The sequence below is a fragment of the Fundulus heteroclitus genome, chromosome 22, assembly GCF_011125445.2.
Source record: "Fundulus heteroclitus isolate FHET01 chromosome 22, MU-UCD_Fhet_4.1, whole genome shotgun sequence".
NCBI lineage: Eukaryota > Metazoa > Chordata > Actinopteri > Cyprinodontiformes > Fundulidae > Fundulus > Fundulus heteroclitus.
Window position 1 is genome coordinate 34,244,140 of NC_046382.1, and position 13,729 is coordinate 34,257,868.

Sequence of the window (13,729 nt, forward strand, 5' to 3'; positions counted from 1 at the left end):
TTTAACATTTGGTCTTCCAAATGGACAATGACCCTAAGCATACTGCCAAAAAGGTCTGGATAGAAATGGTCCAAAATGCAAAAAGGAGTATGGGGAAATGGCTGGCACACACCAATATGGAAATAATGTTTTCAAAAAGATTAAATTTGTAGACGGGATCACATCTTTTCAAATTCCAGGTTTCTCATAGAATTAATGAAAACTGCACCGCTTGCCTTACGCTCCCTTTTTTTGTGTTCATGTAAACAATGTTATTGCCATTTATAGTGACATGTCCTCAAGCACTGTTAGCCTGTTAACAGATGAGGGCAAACGCAGAAATCATGCACGCACACACACACACACACACACACACACACACACACACACACACACACACACACACACACACACACACACACACACACACACACTCTGCACTCTGAGTGTCCTCTTGCTGCACAAACAAAGCCAAAAAAGCACCTGTCAAACAGGTCGTCTGGGAATGGATGGGTAGGTGGAGGGGAGGAGAGGTGGAGGGAGGCGCAGAAGGAGACAGAGCAGGAGCGAAAGACGCCCTTTAAAGAGCAGAATAAAAACAGGTTAAGCATCACATTCTGGAGAAAATCCCAGACACAAACGCAAAATTTGGACTATGGCTTCCACGACCTCAGGTGATGTTCTGCCCACAGGTGGCAGGATCTTCATCAGCTTTCCTGACCTGTTCTTCATCCCTGAGTGGGTAAGTGTCATTTTTCAGGATCTTTTCTTGCACTTTTTTTTTTACACTGCTGACTCAGATCACTCCTTTATCTGCCTGCCTCCTGGTGCTTATTCTTTTAGAGGCATTCAGCATCACTTTGATCTTGTTTCCTTCGCCTCCTCTTAAACATTTCTCCTCAGAGGCATTTCTCCTTTTGGATAAGAATCAGTGAATTGCTGGATTGGTGGACAGTAGTGGTTGTTGATAAGTGCAGCCAGCAGTAAACACACTAGCTAACTTACAATGAAGCTAAGAAAAAGTAATGACATTTTTTAAAGCTAAACAGAAAACTAAATATGCATATCATACCTTCTTCAATCAGCTATTTTTTTAAATGAACAATTGTTTGGCAAATGTTAACATGTGTTACTTGGGCAACTTGCTCACTTCTTGAGTTGATACTGACAGTTACTGTAGACCTCAATGACCTATTGTTTCTGACTATCTTGGCAACAGAAAAAAAAAAAAAAAAAACAGCAACCACTATCAGTTCTGCAGCCAAACAACAATTTTTAGGTAAGAACATGCTAAAGGCAATAATGTTGAGCTGTGTATAACTGTGCAAAATAAGATAAAATCAAACAAAAAAAAAATTGCCCAAAATAAACTGACATCGTTATATGAATAAAATCTATGAGTCAGATTTTTTTTAATATTTTGCTGTGATACAGGGACCTTACATCTAATATTCAATAGAAGACCAGTTTTGCAAACAACAAAAAGAGCAAAGAATAAAATCACAGATGGTTATAATAACTATAACTTTGAGATAAAACTTTTACAAGGCCATTCCATAACTCTAACTTGTGTAGAGGTTTTAGATTATGAAAAACAGTTTGTAAAGTTTTACAGTGCATTTAATCACATTTTCTAGAAAACTGTAAAGGCACATTCTGAATTACTTGTTTAAAATGTCCTTTTTTACCTAAAGGTTTAGCTAACACCTGGACTTTTATCATATTTTTTTGTTTTGTACAGGGAAACACGGAAGATTAAATCTTTGTGACACAGGTGGAAAAACACCTGTGCTCCGCAGATATAGTTGCAGAGCGAGGTGTAAATCTAAACCAGCCACCAGATCATTTGGTTTACTTTAAGGTCCGACCCTTTACATGATCTGCTGCTCAAGAATGGAAATGTACCGATGGTGTTTATTTAAGCCGTCACACTAATAAAGAGAGATGGGCGGGTCCAGGGGGCCAAGCCCCTCTATTCACTGCTGCCCCGGACTGAAACCAAGAGTCCAGTGGTTTCTAATAAATAAAGTTCAGTTAACCACAGCAAAATGAAAAAACAATTCATTCTGATCAAATTCAGGATTAAAATCTCTACAGTTTGTTTGTAAATGTCTTTGTTGATCGGCATCAAGTTGGAGGTTTTTATATTTTTTTAACATACTAGATGTATCACCGCGCAATATGGTGCAGAAACAGCATGGAACATGGAAAACATGGAACAAAGCATATGTTGTAATAAAAACATGCAGTTTTCATTGTGAAAGTCATGTGTGAAGTCCCCAGAATTGTTTTTAGAACCTAAGAGAGAAGCAGACAAAACCAAAAAGCACCATTTGATATCTCTGGTAGATAGACATGAAATGTTTTTAAACTAATTTGCAACTAAATGCGAACAAAACGGTCCCTGATTATTCCTCATGACGATAAAATTCCTGGTGTGAGGCAGGTCCGAATTTGTTTGTAGTCACGTCTTGTGTGGAATATTCTAATAGACTTTTTATTTGGCTCAGCTTTTCAACTTTAAGTTGCCTTCAGAGAGTCCAGAATGTGGCAGAAAGACATTTAACGGGCCCAAACAGAATAGAGCACATCACCCCTGTTCTGGCCTCCCTGCACTAGATGCCTGTACACGGCAGGAGACATTTTAAAATGTTGGTCCTAATGTTCAGCGTACTTGATGGCCAAGCTCTTGAATATATCAAGAACCGTTTGGAGCCTTACTGTTCCTCTCAGATATTAAAATTGTCTGACCAGAGGTTGTTGGCGATGCCATGAACGCATTTTAAAACTCATGGAGATCGGGCTTTTCATGCCGTGGACCCGAGGCTCTGGAAGTATCTCCCACTGTCGCCGCATGACTTTCAATGACTCTTTAAGGAAGCAGCTAAAGACATTTATATATAACCAGGCTTTTAACTAGATTACCTTTATTTTTTTAAGTACATTGTTGTTTTTGTGTCTTTGTTATTCTGAAACACTTTGCGATTTTAATGTCTGTTTAAGGTGCTATACAAATGAATTTTACATACTGATTTTGAAACCAACAAGAAGAAACAACAAAATATACTCCTTTCTAAGGTGCTACTGTGGAACATAATTATAATTTTCATTATTATTATGTACTTAAGTAGTTATATCAGATGAAGGGACTTGTTGCCATCTATTTATGCTGAAGCAAATTTGTTGTTTATTAGATGTATTGAATTTCTTTGTTATTTATAGCGCTTATTCACAACAAACATATCCAGTTTAAATGCAGTAAATGGTAAATGGTGAATCAGTTTAACTACCATAAATGGCCCTTTATGGACAGACGGACGGACGAATCAAGTCATTGATTTTGCAGCATTACCCCATTCTGAATGAGCATGCATGTGGCGACAGTAGTAAGGAAAACTATCTTTGAACGGGAAGAAACCTTCAGCAGAGTCTGGCTTAATGTAAGTAGCCATCTGCCACTTCTCACTGTATTTTGTAAAAGAGAATGGCAAAATAATTTTTAGTAATTAATTGAAAGTCAATTTTAAACAAGAAAGTCTCTATAGGGAGGCTGTGGAGAAGGACTTTTAATATCCCTCAAAGAATTTCAGTCAAACTGATGACCCAGAAAGTGAAATGGAGGGACCTTCCCAAGCTGGCTTTGGGTTGTTTGCCGACAGCAGACCTGCGCTGGGGATATTTGGAGCAGCGGAAGGAACAATTTTAGGATCTCCTCAACCTGGTCACTATCTGCTCTGATGAGTAAGAGTCTGAGGCATCTAGGTGAGGCTGATCCATCACCATGACTTGGATTGGCATTGTAGTTAAAGAGTTGTCTGATGGCAAGGCAGCAGGTGAAGTATTTAAAGATCTCGTACCAAGAATGTAGGAACTGTGGAGCTGTTTTGTTGACATGCCTCTACAATGTGACAGAGAACTAGAACATCTGTGGAGTGATTATCTGGGTCGGTGGTCCCAGTTTTTTAAGAAAGGGGGCCAGACAGTGTCTTCCAGCTACAGAAGGATCACATTTCTCTGCCTACCTGGAACTGTTTACGTACTCTAGGGTGTTGGAAAGAAGGCCGTTGCCGGCTTAGATCACATGACCAGATCGCACACAGAATGAAGTGAACCAACCCCCCCCCCCCCCCCAACTGATTGTTTTGAAACATTAAATATATTTATGCAAGAATGTTTTCCTATGTGAAAAATGTTCTCCAAATTCATCTGCAATACCAAATGTAGAGGGTTAAAAGGGAAAAGCGCCCAATGCTGACAGGAATAGTTAGTGACATTTGGCATCCATTATGGTTTGAATGGAAGCAAACTGCAAACATTTCAGGGCTTCTTGGAAGAATGTTTTTTTTTCCCTCAGAAATTTACTGAACCATGCAGAAGTGCCTTTTGGCAAAGGACACCATGGAAATTGTGAAACAACAATAAGGCTTATGTATTATACTCTGACATCACTGTGTGGTGGCAGTCAATGTTTGTACAGAACAAAACCATGTCTTCACACACTGTTTGTTCTGTCCCTCATTTCTGCACTGCATTGTTTAAGTGGCTGTTAGGCTTTTCTTCCAGTCCAACACTTAAACATTTTATTTTTACAACTGTCCCTATCTATACACTTACAAAAACTGATGGACAGCCAAAAATAAGAGAAATACTTCAACTTATAGTCAGATTAAAGATCATGCTTTAAATGTAATTATTATAAGGTATGCATTTATCCATAAATATAAATATTTATTTTGTTTGGATGGTTTAGGATTACGGTTTTTCATAGCAGAAATATCTTTTATTATTCAAGCAAAGACATTCGAAAATGTTTTCTGTGAGTCATTTTATCCACCTACAGGGAAAAGAGACTTCAAAGCGGAAAATCTGCATTCATGGAGTTAAAGGAACGTACAATGTTAGTGAAATGTTTGCAGACAGATTATTTGATTTAGGGTATGGCACATTCCTCTCAGGCAAACTGCTGGTTGGTTGCTTGGTTTAAAAGAAATGTATGAATAGCTTATCCAGCAATATTTGCACAACTAACAGAGATTTGGTTTCATAGAGTTTCAGGATGGTTTTGTAGCAAACAACGTATGTCTTTTGTGTTATGGGAGAATTCCTAAATGACGGTAAACCAGGGTAGATTTGTGGCTTCTATAAATGTGACAGGACAAACGGATGGAAGTTTTGTCTCAGATTTTTTTTTTTTTTTTTTTTTACATAGGGCACAGAAGGCTTATTTGGACTTATGGACATGTCCTTAAATTCAGTGTTCTGCTGATACAGGGGCTCTGAATAGTGCACACAACCCTGTTATATGACTTGTTCATGGTCTTTTTATTGAATAATAACACATTTATCTTGCACAATTCAACTGAAAAACTAATTTATTTGAATGGAAAGAAAAGTAAAAAAAAAAAGTATAATTTGTGCATCCTACCTTGCAAATATTCACCAAATCATGGAGATTTTGGGAATATTCTGTCACCTGTGGCTTTAGCTGACGGATGCAAAAAGATACATTTCAAGAAGCTCCTTAAATGACAAGAAAACCTTTTCTCAGCTTTTTCAGATTCCCAACTGATGGGAAGTGTAAACTCAATTAAAATAAATGGTGAAATTGAATCAAAAGAGGCTTCAACAAAGTATTAGTTACAGACTAGTTCAGCTTCTTTATGTTTTATCTTTAATCTATTAGTTTCTTTCACTTACATTGTATAGGATGTGTGTCACAGTAAATGAAGAGGAAGCCTTAAAATAATCCATCCAAATTTGAGATCCTCTGTACTTTCTCCAGCTTCACTCACTAACAGTATTATTTACAGCGTATTCTGGTTTAAACACCAACATCTGTGGAAGGCGTTAAATAGAGGGAGCTAATAATCCTTTATTGCCATAGCCCTGTCCAGGAGTCATACTTATGATATCATCTCACAGTCAAAGAGCATTATTTATGTTCTATTGAAAAGACTTTTTCACTGAGGGAGCCACAGCAACTTCAAAATTAATTTAGTAGTTTTCATGTTTTTTATACATGATATTTTATTATTTATAAGTTTTTTTGTAAATTAGTTTATTTCCTTTGCAAGCACTGCATTTCATGCAAAAATAAAAACTTTTACAAAAGGGTAAGAAAGTCTCTGATGATGATTCAAGAGTCTTTTCAGCTCAATGTTTGCCAAAGGAGGAGAGGACAAACTGACACAATAGTCAGAAAAGTGCCATTGCTGTGTATATTTGCATGTGTGTGTGCTTTTTATGGCCTAAAGTATTGCCTTTCAATCTTTATTCATGAACATCAATGGGGAAAAAAGCTATATATACGTATCTATCTATCTATCTGTCCTTCCGTCCGTCTCTCCTAGTGCATTTTGATACATTTAGGATTTTGCTATTTTTTTAATATGGATTAGATTAGGGAATATATTCTCCATTTATGACATATGTTTTACATTTTGTTCATTACAACAAAACTCTTTTAAAGGAAGATGTATCCCAGTAATTCTCAAAATCTGAACTCTGACCCAGAGCAAATAGCAAGTCAATAGCTGCTGAACGGCCTCTCTTTGGGAAATGGCTGAGCGGTGGAATACTGTTCTAGGTTAGAGATTTAAACCTAGGACCTTGTAGCATTTACTAATAAAGTTTAATTTAACATTTCTTAACAAGTCAGAATATTAGGACATAAATTAGAGCGACTAAGGGTAACAAGCAAACAGTTTCAAGCAAGATTTTATATATATTTATATTTATTTATATATATTTATATTATATTTTCTTGATAAAATCTTGTTAAATGAAATAGTTGTTGTGATGTTGGATACATTTAAAGCTTCAAACATCTCTTTCTCTCTTCTTTGTCTGACCTTGCAGGTCATTGGGGGTTTGGTGTGGATCCTAGTGGCTTCGACTCGGGTCAACCCGGACAATCCTCTGGGCTGGGTGATGTTTGTGTCCGTCTTCTGCTTCGTCGGAACAACCCTTTGGCTTTTCATCTTCGCGTGCGGAGGCAATCAGAGCAGCTTTTGGCCTGGCCTGGTTAGACACGCACACACACACATACATCCTATTTTAAAGTACATAGTAAGGACTCTGCCATGTCTTCCATTTATCTTCAAGCCTTTCTATGGCCTAACTCTAACCCTAGCACTAACTTTTATGTTAACCTAATTGACACCATAGCGCTAAACCTAACCCCTAACATGACCTTATATATATATATATATATATATATATATATATATATATATATATATATATATATATATATATATATATATATATATACATATAGAGATAGATAGATAGATAGATAGATAGATAGATAGATAGATAGATAGATAGATAGATAGATAGATAGATAGATAGATAGATAGATGTTTCTTTCCATTTCATTGAGGGTTGAGCAGTAGAGATTAATATGTTGGTTGCAGCAATAAAACTTGCCAAATCCACTATGCTGATACCAAATAGCGCTTGTTAAAGCGCTGTTTATTGGATTGGGTGATTGAAGTTTCAATAATCAACACATATTAGCAATTTAGCAAGTTACTTGTTCAGCAAACAATACTCTTCAGTAGTACGTTGAAGAACCATACATAACCAAAAAAAAGCCTGGTCACTACCTTGGTCACTCCCTGCTGTGGGATGGGATCACATTCTTCAACCAGCATTTCATTCCCTAGATCATAACACGCGGTTGTGTTGTTCACACTGCTAAAAAAAAAAAGTATGCCCAAGCTGATCGTGCAAGGGTTCAATGGGGTTAAGGTCAGGACTGAAGTCAGACCAGTCCATTCTCTCCAGTCCTACATTCTGGAAGTCATCCTTGATAAACCTTAGTCTCCTGATGAGGGAGAAGTCATCTTACACCATCACACTGCTACCGCCCAGCGCTGAGAAAGATTGGCAGGTTTTTAATGAACATGGCCCACATACTCAACTCTGCAGCTTACAATAAATGCCATTTCCTTGCACATTTGACACCATTTAAGAGGGCATACCAAAAATATTGCCAAGCACTTTTATCGCAAAGAAAAAAGTCAACCAGTCACACATTTCCTTTCTTTCTGTGTTACGTTTGTATAGGCATTAATATATATATATATATATATATATATATATATATATATATATATATATATATATATATATATAAAATACTATGTATTTACTGACAGCCATCAGTGTTGACCGTCTTCCTCCTTTCCTCCTGCAGGACGCAGGTTTTCATTTCTTAGCTGTGGTTTTCTACCTCAGTGCCTCTGTGGTTCTAGCCTACATCACGCTTCTGAAAAGGAACCCTTTAGGGACAGAGGAGCTTAAGATCTATCGACTGGACATTTCTGCAGTGGTATGCAAAACACACCTAACTAAAGTTAATTTCACTACATAGCCAAATCTAAATGGTAAAGATTTTAAATCAAGTCATTTTACTTGTAACTTTGAATGTTGTACAGCATATTAATTGACTTTTGTAACTGTAATGTCATCACCTGTAGTATGCATTGTTTATGATGTTCAGATTTTGGCAAAAGGAAATAATTGGGTTTTAAAACAGTTTTCTCAAATAATTTTGTCTACTTTTTGTGTTTATTGTGTTCTTTTTGTACTCTGTTATTCCTGAAACAGGGCATGTCATTGACTTTGCCGTTTATTGAAAAACACAATAAATTTGTGTGGAAAACACACACAAATGTGGACAGTGACGACTTGATATAATGGTTTAATACATAATGAATAACCTTAAAGGTTTTCCTTACCTTTAATGTGACATATTGCCAGAACTGTTAAATAAAAAAATAAACTAAAACAATAAATTGGTTAGAGAAATTACAAAAAAAACAACAACAACAACAAAAAAACAAAAATGAATGTCAGTCCAAGCACCTTTTAATTTAATTGCAGTTTTTAGTTTTCTTGAATTCACACCTACCATCTATCATAAAGGTTGATTTCTCCCAATAGAATTTTTCCTGATGTTTTTTTTCCCTTACATCCTTTAGCTAAAGCTGTAGTTTAGAGAGAGTTTTATATAATTCCAAGGCTCCTAACAGTTAAAAGGTATCACTCAGGAGAAGGAGAGTGGACCAATATCACCAAAGCAAGATGTGAGGTAGATCCAAACCACAGGAAATTGCAGAATGCAGAAATTTTATCCAAAATTGCTTTAACAAAATAAAAGTATGCTTACTCAGACAACCAGATTGTTGCATCTGTTATTTGTCAGATTTTTGCCAACAAATATGTTTGTTTTTTTAGCTGGATTGTACAGAACATACAGAACATTGCATCAAATCTGGAAAAAAAAAAAAGTTTTGAAATGATTCGTTATGGTCTATTTTGTACAGCACAGAAACCTAAACTAAAAGATGGACTTTTGAGAGACGTTGGAAATGTTTAGTATAGTTTTCATAAAACATCACAGTTAATCATGTGCCTTATTGTTAAAGTTCCTTTAAATCAAGGTTAAAAACCTATTTGTTTAGAGCTGCCTTTTAATGTTAATGCTGAAGTTTGTATCTCTCTGTAATGTTTTTATTTTCTCTGTTTTATAAAAAAAAACCTGCCTTACCTTATTTCAGGATGATAAATTTTTTCCCCTCCCCTTTCAAGCACAAAATCTGTAATTTTAACTGAAATATTTACACTTGAGATCCACGATAGATCCGACACTGAGGGACTTTTCTAAAGATCAGAAATTATCTATTTCAATCGGAAACTTAGATTTTTCAGAATAATCCAAATGTGGGCCTCTCGGTTTCCTTTCAGCATCCAGACATTTTAATCCTCCTGTCTGTGTTGTTTCCAGGTGATGTCCCATGTGGCCACTCTTCTCTACTTCCTCCATGCCATTTTCTCTGCCATCAGATGGAAGAGGGCCTAAAGAACAACCTGAACTCATTCAGACATTAAGCAAAAGAAGCGATAAAGAATTATAAAACATGCGCTACATTTTTCTTTTGCTCTTTCTTCATTAGTTCTAGAATTAATAGCTACAAAGACTAAGAGATAAATCCCATTGTGTCCAATGTGTAAATTGATGTAAAACCATCATATCTTTATGCATTTACTACTTCATAAGTGGCTCTTGTCTCAATAAGATAAGCACCTGTTCAGAATAGGTTTGTGTGAGATGTAACTGTATCTGTGATTTTTTTTTAAGAAATGGGTAAAAAGATTTCCCATAATTTTATTTTGCCTGTCATTTCATTTTAAGTATCTTACCCTCAGACAGCATTCTCTTATAGTAAACCCAGATATATTTTATTATTTGCTCTGGATGTTTAAACGTTGCCTCTTTTTTTATGAATAGGCCTCAGTTACGGTTCGTTTTTTTCCCCTTTTGTGTTTTAAATGTTGAAGAGCCAACTGACAAAGTTTATGTTACAGGGGTAACAAAAAAAAAAAAAAAAAAAAAAAAAACAGAAAAGTAAAATCAGTGTGTGTTGCAGGCCAATATAAAAGTCATATTTACAAAATAACTGAGTGCCATCTTGCAGGAGTCAAAACTACTTTTTTTTAAAGTCTGACAAATTCCTACCCTGAGATATTTCATATCCCTCGTAAAAATTAACAAGAAAGGTGATTGTGGGTTTTTTTGGTCTGCTTTCTTTGTATTTTAGATGAAGAAATCATAAAACATATAAAACAAAATGATGAAAATCTATTTTATTAACTTTGTTCAAATTAATTTCCTAAATATACAATGTGTATGTTGTTTCACTTTACTGTGCGCTGTAATATTGAATACATTTTAACATTTATCATTGTAAATAGATGATTTCAATTCACAGGTATTTTAAAATTCTTTGTCTCGAAATAAACAGACTGGAAACTCCAATATGTGTGTGGTTGTTTGTTTATTGGGAAATGAAGCAGAAGAACCTCGTCCTCAGTAAGTGAGGCAGCATTGGAGGAATCTTTAGAATCTGCGCAGTGTTTGAACTGTTTAGAAGCAGTAGAGCTTTCTGAGCTATCTAAAATTTTAGCTTCATCTAAACCTTCTACCTGTATGTTAGACCCAATCCCAACCAAGTTGTTTAAGGACATATTCCCTTTGATCAGTGGCACTATTTTAGACATGATTAATCTATCCTTAGTAAATGGATATGTACCACAGGTTTTGAAAGTAGCTGTTATTAAACCTTTACTTAAGAAACCTTCTCTTGATCAAGATGAGTTAGTAAATTACAGACCTATATCTAATCTTCTTTTCTTATCTAAAATTCTTGAGAAAGTAGTTGCTAATCAACTTTGTGAACATTTACAAAGTAATGACCTACTTGAGGAGTTTCAGTCAGGCTTCAGAGCTCATCATAGCACTGAAACAGCTCTGGTGAAGGTCACTAATGATATTCTCATGGCCTCAGATAATGGACTTGTGTCTATACTTGTCCTGTTAGATCTCAGTGCTGCGTTTGATACAGTTGATCACAATATTCTCCTACAAAGACTTGAACATACTGTAGGGATTAAGGGGAAAGCATTAGGCTGGTTTAAATCTTATCTGTCGGACAGATTCCAGTTTGTTCATGTTAATAATAAATTTTCCTCAAACTCTAGGGTCACCTGTGGAGTACCACAGGGTTCAGTCCTTGGACCAATTCTCTTTACTATATATATGCTTCCGATAGGCAAAATTATCAGACAGCATGGGATTAATTTCCACTGTTATGCTGATGATACTCAGCTATATTTATCCATAAATCCTGATGAATCCAATCAATTACTTCGACTGCAGTCATGTCTTGATGACATCAAAAGCTGGATGACTTTAAATTTCCTGCATCTAAATTCTGACAAGACCGAAGTTTTAATCTTTGGGCCAGAGTCCTCAAAAAATAAACTTCTTAACCAATCACTTAATCTGGGTGGCATTAACCTGGCCTCTGGTAATAAGGTAAAAAATCTTGGTGTTATTTTTGACCAAGACATGTCATTTAAATCCCATATTAAACAGGTTTCCAGAGTTTCCTTTTTTTACCTCCGGAATATCGCCAAAATTAGAAACATTCTGTCCAGGAGTGATGCTGAAAAACTGGTCCATGCATTTGTTACTTCAAGGCTGGACTATTGTAATTCTTTACTATCAGGAAGTCCACAAAATGCAGTTCAAAGCCTTCAGCTGATCCAAAATGCTGCAGCAAGAGTTCTGATGAAAATCAACAAGAGGGATCATATTTCTCCAATTTTAGCTTCCCTTCATTGGCTTCCTGTTAAATCAAGAATAGAATTTAAAATTCTTCTTCTAACGTATAAAGCCCTTAATAATCAAACTCCATCATATATCAGAGCTCTGATTACCCCGTATGTTCCTAACAGAGCACTTCGCTCTCAGACCGCAGGTCTGCTGGTGGTTCCTAGAGTCTCTGAAAGTAGAATGGGAGGCAGATCCTTTAGCTATCAGGCTCCTCTCCTGTGGAACCAACTCCCAGTTTTGGTCCGTGAGGCAGACACCCTGTCTACTTTTAAGACTAGGCTTAAAACTTTTCTTTTTGACAAAAATTATAACTAGTGACTCATGTTACTCTCAGCTACCTTTATAGTTTTACTGCTATAGGCTTAGGTTACTGAGTATATCAGGATCTAATTTTCTCACTATATTGAGTTCTACTGTTCTTCAATTATGCATTATGTGTTGTCATTTCTGCTTTAACTTTCTGTTCTCTCTCTTTTCTCTTCATAGTAGGTACACCTGGTCTGGCGTTCTGTTAACTGTGACATCATCCAGAGAAGACGGCTCACCCGCTACTACCATCTAATGTAGAACAGATTACTAGATCAATGTGTGCTTCTGTGCTTTTTTGTTTCTCTTGTTGTGTCTCTGTTCTGTCTTCTGTAACCCCAGTCGGTCGAGGCAGATGACCGTTCATACTGAGCCCGGTTCTGCCGGAGGTTTTTCCTTCCCGTTAATGGGTGGTTTTTCTTCCCACTGTCGCTTCATGCTTGCTCAGTATGAGGGATTGCAGCAAAGCCATGTACAATGCAGATGACTCTTCCTGTGGCTCTACGGTTCCCCAGGAGTGAATGCTGCTTGTCGGGACTTTGATGCAATCAGCTGGTTTCCTTATATAGGACATTTTTGACCAATCTGTATAATCTGACCCAATCTGTATAATATGATTGAACTTGACTTTGTAAAGTGCCTTGAGATGACATGTTTCATGATTTGGCGCTATATAAATAAAATTGAATTGAATTGAATTGAAGAACAGTAAAACATGTCTGCAAAAAAACTAATAAACATTTTGGGACTGAAATGTCTGTGGTCAAAACCTCAACTTGACAATGAATAAAAATAAAATCTGTACCTGGAGGCTGTGTTGTTTTAATAAGAGAATGCAGAAATTAACATAAGAAATATTTAATTTGTTCATTCATTCATGATTATTTTTATTTACTCCTAATTCATTATTTTTTAATCTTATTATCTATTTACTGAGTCATTTGTTTTTAGTTGTTTTTTTAACATTTTGTCCTTAGTTTCTATAGAAATAAATCAGATTGACTGGTTTAATTTCAGCAAGATTTTTTTTATTTAACACTGCAGATATATATCTATTAATTACTTCATTTCATTAGTGGGATAGTTTAGTTATAGAGCCTCTTTATTTATTGTGTTTTTTTGGTAATCCTGCTAGGTTCTGTTTTCCTCCTTTTTCTGTGTCAGATCATTGTTCTCCCTTTCCCTCAGCTCATCACTGTCATGTCATTCCCCTGTGCTAATTACTCTCACCTGCCTTCCCTTCTGTCTCTTCCCCTA

The 13,729-nt window shown here is 36.1% G+C and overlaps 1 protein-coding gene across 1 annotated transcript; it reads left to right on the forward strand.

Moving 5' to 3' along the window:
* Positions 1-509: 509 nt before the first annotated feature.
* LOC105937187 (myelin and lymphocyte protein) lies at positions 510-10,389 on the forward strand. The gene is made up of 4 exons (XM_036126799.1): positions 510-721; positions 6,838-7,002; positions 8,183-8,317; positions 9,776-10,389. The coding sequence occupies exons 1-4, from the start codon at positions 635-637 to the stop codon at positions 9,848-9,850; spliced, it is 462 nt and encodes a 153-aa protein (XP_035982692.1). The 5' UTR covers positions 510-634; the 3' UTR covers positions 9,851-10,389.
* The last annotated feature ends 3,340 nt before the right edge of the window (positions 10,390-13,729 follow it).

What these genes read in the sequence shown, in the direction of transcription:
- LOC105937187 (XM_036126799.1), top strand. Translation starts at nt 635, where the DNA reads ATGGCTTCCACGACCTCAGGTGATGTTCTGCCCACAGGTGGCAGGATC. An exon ending in TGTTCTTCATCCCTGAGTGG is followed by an intron (nt 722 to 6,837) that starts GTAAGTGTCATT and finishes CTGACCTTGCAG; the next exon opens with GTCATTGGGGGTTTGGTGTG. An exon ending in GCAGCTTTTGGCCTGGCCTG is followed by an intron (nt 7,003 to 8,182) that starts GTTAGACACGCA and finishes TTCCTCCTGCAG; the next exon opens with GACGCAGGTTTTCATTTCTT.